The sequence below is a fragment of the Palaemon carinicauda genome, chromosome 23, assembly GCF_036898095.1.
Source record: "Palaemon carinicauda isolate YSFRI2023 chromosome 23, ASM3689809v2, whole genome shotgun sequence".
Classification (NCBI taxonomy): domain Eukaryota; kingdom Metazoa; phylum Arthropoda; class Malacostraca; order Decapoda; family Palaemonidae; genus Palaemon; species Palaemon carinicauda.
Window position 1 is genome coordinate 73,616,480 of NC_090747.1, and position 8,284 is coordinate 73,624,763.

General features: G+C 31.7%; 1 protein-coding gene across 1 annotated transcript in view; it reads left to right on the top strand.

The window, feature by feature from the left end:
- The first annotated feature begins 1,496 nt into the window (after positions 1-1,496).
- The window catches only part of LOC137617657 (uncharacterized), a 340,401-nt gene continuing 333,613 nt past the window's right edge, over positions 1,497-8,284 (top strand). Inside the window, exon 1 of the mRNA XM_068347661.1 lies at positions 1,497-1,596. Coding sequence (XP_068203762.1) covers positions 1,497-1,596 — 100 coding nt within the window. The remainder of the gene's footprint in view (positions 1,597-8,284) is intronic.

An 8,284-nucleotide genomic window follows, 5' to 3' on the forward strand; every position in this document is an offset into this window, starting at 1 on the left:
AATATATCCTATATAAACTATAAAAACTTTAACAAAACAAGAGGAAGAGAAATTAGATAGAATAGTGTTCCCGAAGTACCCTCAAAGAAGAGAACTCTAACCCAAGACCGTGGAAGACCATGGTACAGAGGCAATGGCACTACCCAAGACAGAGAACAATGGTTTGATTTTGGAGTGTCCTTCTCCTAGAAGAGCTGCTTACCATAGCTAAAGAGTCTCTTCTACCCTTACCAAGAACAATAACAGTGCAGTAGTTAACCTCTTAGGTGGAGAAGAATTGTTTGGTGATCTGTGTGTTGTCATGTGTATGAGGACAGACGACAATCTGGAAAGAATAGGCAAGACTATTCAGTGTATGTGCAGGCAAAGGGAAAGTGAACCGAAACCAGAGAAGAGGATCCAATATAGTACTGTCTGGCCAGTCAAAGCACCCTATAACTCTCTAGTGGTAGTATCTCCATGGGTGGCTGGTGCCCTGGTCAACCTACCATAATATGCACCATGCTCTAATTTTAGCTAGATTGAGAGAGTAGCATCATCTGCATAGGCAACTAGCTTGTTTTCTTGGCCAATCCACATATCATGTGTGTATAATATGAAATGTAATGGGCCAAGACCACTACCCTGAGGAACACCAAATATCACATTCCTAGTCCCACTATGGTGGCCATTAACAACAAGTCTTTGTGGTGTATTATTTAAAAAATTAATGATGATTCTAAGAAAAGACTCATACACTCCCAACTGTTTGATTTTGAAAACAAGGGCCTCATGATTAACACGTCAATGGCAGCACTAAAATCAAGGCCAATCATACGAACGTTCTAACTGCGATCAAAGGATTTCTTTATAGCATTGGAAATTGTATGAAGTGCATCACAGGCTCCAAGGCCTTTAAGAAAGCCAAATTGCAAACTAGGCAACAAACACGATTTATCAAAGAAGCCATGCTCGCCAAATTCCAACCATGTTGACTTGGTCATGGGATCCTATGCTGGAAAACTATTCTTGAAACAAATTTTATTCACACACCTATGAAGCGGGCACTAAATACCTGATGGCACTAAGAAGAGATACAAGGACCAAACCAAGCCGACCTTAAGAAAAGGCAAAATTCCACCAACTAACCTGGAAATCCTTGCTAGTGTCCTTATGGTATGGAGGATGGTTGTTATTAAAATATCACTGCCCTGGATCAAAGTCGCTCAGCAAGTCTCACTTTGTAGTAGCAATTATGACACACCACGCACGTGGTCCCGAGGGCCCAAAATCTTCATCTGACGTGTCTAACATGTGGCAAGCTTTGGGGAGTCCTAGCAATGCTCACATTGCTGGAGCAATAGCTTCACATCTGAGAACTCATCATACTGTATTTTTAATCTACTGGGGAACTTTAAATGTCGTCATTGGTCACGCTGGACTGCTATTAGAATGACGAAGTCTCAGTGGAGGCCAGTTTTTCACTGGCGAAGTGTCAGTGTGAAGCTGAATTCCTAATGACGAAGACTCAGTGGGACACTAAATTCCCACTGTTTAATTCTTATTTTGACGCCAAATTCTTACTGATTATGTGCTCGTCGGTGTGCAGTGCCGTCAGTGAGTGTTCCTATGGCCACCAGATTATTTGCTATGTATACTACATTTCCTCCATTCATCCGTCTTGCTGCCCAACTTCTAACTTTTACGTAATTTCAGTATTAGGCTTACATTAGATATTTTGATGGAAGTTCTACATGGCTTATCGAACTCATGTTTTATCTTCGATATCACCTGTCTTGTCATCTATTTTGTTAGAATTAGTTTATAAATAAACATAAATCGTAGAGCACAATGTATCAGATATATAGGCCCTCTGTAGATTATAAAACTTGTTTGTTTCTTTATGATTACTTTGCATACGGTATTACCTTTAGAGTGTATGCTTTATTTGAAAATTATCATTGATTTTTTTATTTTTCTTGTGGGGGAGGGAGACCTTTAACTCAAACGAAGATTGACAGTTTTAGAATACAATATATGAGCATGGTTTCAGCCTTCTAAAAACAGTGAACTTTATCCCTTCCGGATAACCAAAGTAATTAATGTCTTAAAAAAACAATAATGCGTTTTAGTAAACCAGATTAAGCAATTCGAAGGTTGAGAATAAATCCAGCTCTTCTTAATTTTAATGTTTGATGTAATTAAAATCTATAAAAATGGATAATGACTTAATCAACTCTAAGCAAACTTTAGTTTCCCTCTCCATAGGCCTATAAGGATAACTTTGTTTGGTTAGGATTTCCAACTTAAAAGGTTGAATGATTTTCAGTCTCCTTGTTTGGGTTGTCATTTTTCCTTTATCCCTTTGAAGTAGATCGAGTAAGATTTTGTTGATGGAAAAGGTTTTATTTTGGTTCGTAATAGTAACATAGATATATCAAATTTATTTATTTTTGCCAGGAAATCTTACAATTTTGTTTCTTGATTACTTAATATCACATGAAGTTTAAAAAATTTGATAAGAATTGTTAGATCAAATTTATGTTATACAGATAATTTCGAGGTAAATTTGAAAACTTTACTACTTGAAGGGTAAAACGTTTGTTATTACTTAATAGGGAAAGTGTAATATTCTGATAATTCCCAATCAATGAAGCGTCCACTAAAGGTTTACGTATCGAATCTGAAATGTACCAGATTTGAGAAAATTTAGGTCTAGGCTTTATTTTGATTTTGTGTCGCTTACGATCTCAAAATAATGAATACCTTTTTTTTCTTGTAATCTGGGAGCTGCAAAAAACATTCTTCCATTTCATTAAGGTTATTTCATTCATCAGCATAAGCTTCTTCGTTAGATAATTGCTACTGAAAGTAGATAAACCTGCTTATAAAATATAAACAACGTAATTGTATATAGATACAATGTTAAGTGTTTGTATTATTATTTTATTTTTACTTGAACTTAACTTGAGTGCTTGTACGTAAATACTACCAACTCAACTTATGCTCGTCGTACATACACACACACACACACATATATATATATATATATATATATATATATATATATATATATATATATATATATATATATCTGATATAATAATAGGATGGGTTATTTGAAATACTAATTTTGATATAGGTAATAGTAAAAAGGCTATGGTAACATGGTTTATTGCAACATTTGGAGGTTATTACGTCATTACCAGGTTGGAAGCAAGCCCAAAAATATAAAATTTGCCGAAAATGTGGTGAAAATTGTCTCCTATGAACTTTATACACCATAAATTGGAACTAATAAATAAACTATTGAAATTATTGAAACATTAAAGGGCACAAAAAGGAAATGACGAAATAAAAAACAATAGAATTAAAAATCAAATGTTCTAAAACAAGAAAACCACAAATGGATACTTCACGTAAATGGATACTTAAAATATAACCTTTGAATGAATAACGACAAAAGACTAATCTAGATACCTGTAGAATCACATAACTACTCAATTATTAGTTGGACACCGGTGTGGTTACTTATTAAGTCACGGGCTCACTTTTTGTATATATCTATAGCCATATATTTTTTTTTTTCAAGAGAACAACTCCCATACCCCTATCTAGCTTGGTAATAACTATACCTTTGTCCTTCTTATGGTTCTATATAAAAAAAATCAGGGGGACAACAACAAGATAGAAAGAAATTGATGCTTTACATAATCGTCAGTTCATAAATGGGATTATTACCAAATTAGATTAGGGTGGGTGTGGTATTTTGATGAAAACTGAGTATGCAGATAAATCAGATGAAATAATTTTACATAACACTACGTTTAAGATCTTGAACGTTAACATGCATAGTCATGTTTTTGAATTGTTGGATAAACTGAATTGGGTGTTAAGGAAGTGGAAAGAAATTGCTGGTAACATCATTTATCGCAATCTGTTTGCAAAGGGATCCAAGCCATATTTTATGTACGGTCTTTTTAAGATACATGAAATTCCTCAAGACCCATTATATCGTCAAATTGTACTTTTAGCTATAATCTTTCAAATTTTTTAGTTCCAGTTTTAAAAAAAATTAATGACTTTAACATATCAAAATCATCTAAGTTTGTGAAGGAATTATGTTGTTTAGATGTTAATCATAATGTTGTATTGGCCAGTCTAGATACAACCTCACTTTTTCTGACAGTGCCATTGAAAGAAACGAGAGATATATTTCTCAATAATAGTATGTGAAGGTCGCATAGAAAGAATTGGCGTCAAAATTATTAGAATTAGCCATAATTATTTTTTACTACTACTACTACGCTTGGTGGGGAGTTGCAATGGAACATTCTCGCGGACCTGTGTATGCAGACTATTTAAACTATTTGATGGGGTTTCATTATAAGATTTAGCAGTCTAAATACATTGCTGCATTTAAGCCCTTCTATTATTGAATGTATGTAGATGATGCCTTAGTTTGTAAGAAACTTTCAACCGTATAAATATTCATTAACTATTTTAATTCACGTCACCTGAACATTATATCTACTTCTGAAATGGAGCATCATAAGAAATAATAATATTTTTACGTTGAAATATGTCGAGATAATGGGTTTCTGAAACCTGTGTTTACAAAGCCTACATACATTTGTTTGGGATTTTATTACCCCAGTTCTCCCTTAACATGGATAAATTAGATTCAATTAAATCTGATGAATAGAGCATAGAAAATTTATTCACATATTCAAGTATTTTGCCCTAACAAAGCTTTCATTTTGAGATTTACACCGAACTATAACCGTAATTCCATTTTTGGAAAATTTTAAAGAACTTCTAAAATAAGAAGTTTCGTCCAGAACTGGTGTACAGCGCTTCCGAAAAAGAAGCAAAATATGTGAAACTGCCTTATCTCTTTTATAATACATTTACAGTTAGAGAAAAGTTACATCGAATTTATAAAAGATAGATTCACTCGTATCAGTTGTCGATTCGTTTTTACCAACCAGACCATCCTGTTGACTTTGATTCAGTTGTTTATCTGTTTACTTGTTTGTAGTGTAGTCTCCGATAAAATGGAGGTAGATTAGGCTGTCAGACATAATTTTTAGAACACAAGTATCTCTCATTTGGAAGATATCTCATTTTGAGCTAAAAAAGATCACTGATTCAAAGGGATTTATCAATGCTGACTTTAAATTCTAAGTGACTTTGCGTTCTCCTTTCAGAATATTCTTAAAAAGAAAAAAAAAAGATGAAACAGGAGCTAGATAACCTATCTAGTGTAAAACTTTGATTTGTGTTTTAAAGGTATTGAGATGAGTTATTGTTGTTTTAGATTATATTTACTGGTTTCTCTGAAATATAAATTTCAGTATTATATACATTTCAGACCTCTATAATTTATCATATTTTCCTTTTTATTCTTAATTAAGATACCTAGTTTTTTTTTTCTTGTACTATGCTTCTTTGTATATTATTTCTCATCTGTTCTATTTTGTGTCGTTCATGTTTTAATATTTTCTACAATCTAGTTATATGTCCCAGTTTTTTTCGTAATACTTAGGTTTTGCTATTATATATTATTTCGGGCGTATAATGTTCATAGAAGACATTTTTTTCCGTATTTTCTTATGAATTTATATTTTAAGGATATATGTCTATATATATATATTTATATATATATATATATATATATATATATATATACATATATATACATATATATATATATATATATATATATATGCATATATATATATATATATATATATATATATATATATATACACATATACATATATATACATATATATATGCATGCATATATATATACATATATATATATATATATATATATATATATATGCATATATATATATATATATATATATATATATATCAACAAATGCAGCCGTTTCTAATCCAAAAGCTGGGATTTGGCCATTTTCATCACCATTGGTGATGGTGGGGGACTTTAGTCTGACCTAGTATGGTTGGCTCTAACTAGTACAGCTTTACTGATTATGGCAGTACACATCCCCTTCACCACGTTAAGGTATCGCCACTTAGAAAGGTATATATATATATATATATATATATATATATATATATATATATATATATATATATATATATATATATACAGTATATATATATATATATATATATATATATATATATATATATATATAATGTATGTGTGTGCGTGTGTAAAAGAGGTGTGGGTATGTATGAGTAAATGTTTGCGTGTGTTCATGTGCATCTTATTACAACTACTTTAATTTCATATATCTCTTGTGGAGAAGACGAATACTGCTGCAATAATGATTCATTATTTCCTCTGACAACGGGTGTTCAGTTAGTAAATCATGGGAACTATCTGAACGAATTCTACATTTAAATTTGATCCTCCACATACAGTAGGTCACTACAGCAGCTAATGAAAGCTTTTAAACTAAAATCCATTGCTCTCTCTCTCTCTCTCTCTCTCTCTCTCTCTCTCTCTCTCTCTCTCTCTCTCTCTCTCTCTCTCTCTCGGTATATGTAGATATGACTACCATTGCATTTCTATACATCAGCAATATTATTATTAATAAAGGGGTCGAGATTTAGGAGCACATTGTGTAAAACTAGACTTCTATAGAGCTGGCCACATCAAGTATAGAATTACATATATCCATGCTATAAATTACTTTGGATTCACTAAATCCTATGAAAGTAAATTCTAACAAGCCCTTCTAAACGCGCTTTAGTAATAAACTAAACGTACAGTAGAGTACTTGACACCATCTACTCAAAGCATAATAGGGAAACCGACTGTAACAGAAAGTAAAACAACTTTGCATATATTTCAGCAGAGGAAGGGTGTGCAGTTGTAAAGAGAAACCTTATGATTTTGAGATATGAAGGATGGGAAAACCTCTGATCTCTTTTTGAGTAACCGTCTGACAGATTTACAGACTGTTGGACGAATTGTCAACAAATGCTATATTTTTTGGATGGGTGACATTGAAATTGAATGTCTTTACTGAAATGCAAAACAGTAATAAAAATCATTGGAAAATTTCAGGGACAGCATTAATGGTATCAATTGCATTATAAGATACAATTTTTAAACTAATCTTTGCCTTTGATATATAAGAAATACGACAATTCACAAGGTGGCAGGGATGCCCAATGTGAACGATATGGTTATATTATCAAGAGGCATATTACAAGAAGGAAAGATGACTTAGTCCAAGTTTTACTTGAATGGAAGCCGCTGGGCAGGATAGGGTGGGGTGGGCAAAAAAAAAGAAAAAAAAAACGTGGCTGATGATAATGTGCAGGGAGGTTGGATTTGAGAATTGGGTTAAGCTCAGAGACATGGCACAAGAAGGAGAGATATGACATTAATTGATTGAGGCCCTATGCATCCCGTTGGAGTCAGAAGATTAAGATAAGATAATCTTTATTATTTAGTAACTGATATAATGAAAATATTGATATCATAACTTAGCTGTAAAGTTAAGGAGAGTTAAGGCTGCTTTAGCCATGTGAACAGCAAAGCTGATTTAAAAGAAATGTATTCTATGTGTTTCTTCAGAGTTGAAATATTTTCCTGTTCCTTTATTCTCTCTATTTATCTTTCCTCTGATCCATTCGCCAAATAAGGCTATTCAATTTTCTTTATTGTTGGTCTTGGGAGAAAGGATATTTCAAATTGATTAATGGTGCGATAGCTTAGCAGAAATAAGAAATTTATCATATATTTCTGTACATTTTATATCATAATTCGTAGCAAAGTTGCTAAAGAATACAAGGGCATTAGCACTCATATTTCACTTCGAACCAAAGAAACTTGGAATCGATACAACAATGAAAAATATCACATTATTTTTATTCTTTTCAAACTGTAAACCATAAATCCGAGGAAAGTTTAAGTTTTATAGCATTTCACTTTAAGGGGAAGATAATGCTGCTATTGTTATTATGGTTAGCATGATTTCTTTCTGATCGTATATTTAATTATAAGGATTTTATTATAATATGAAAAGTGATTACCAATATTAGAATTTTTTTTCAATTTTTTACTTTTGTGACTGATATCTATCTATCTGACTATCTAACTATCTATATCTATCTATATGTATGTATATATGTATGTATGTATGTATGTATGTATGTATATATATACACATATATATATAATATATATATATATATATATATATATATATATATATATATATATATATATATATATATATATATATATATATATATATTGTCCGATAGATGATGATTCGATCTAAGTCTATTTTTTTTATTAAAACAGCAT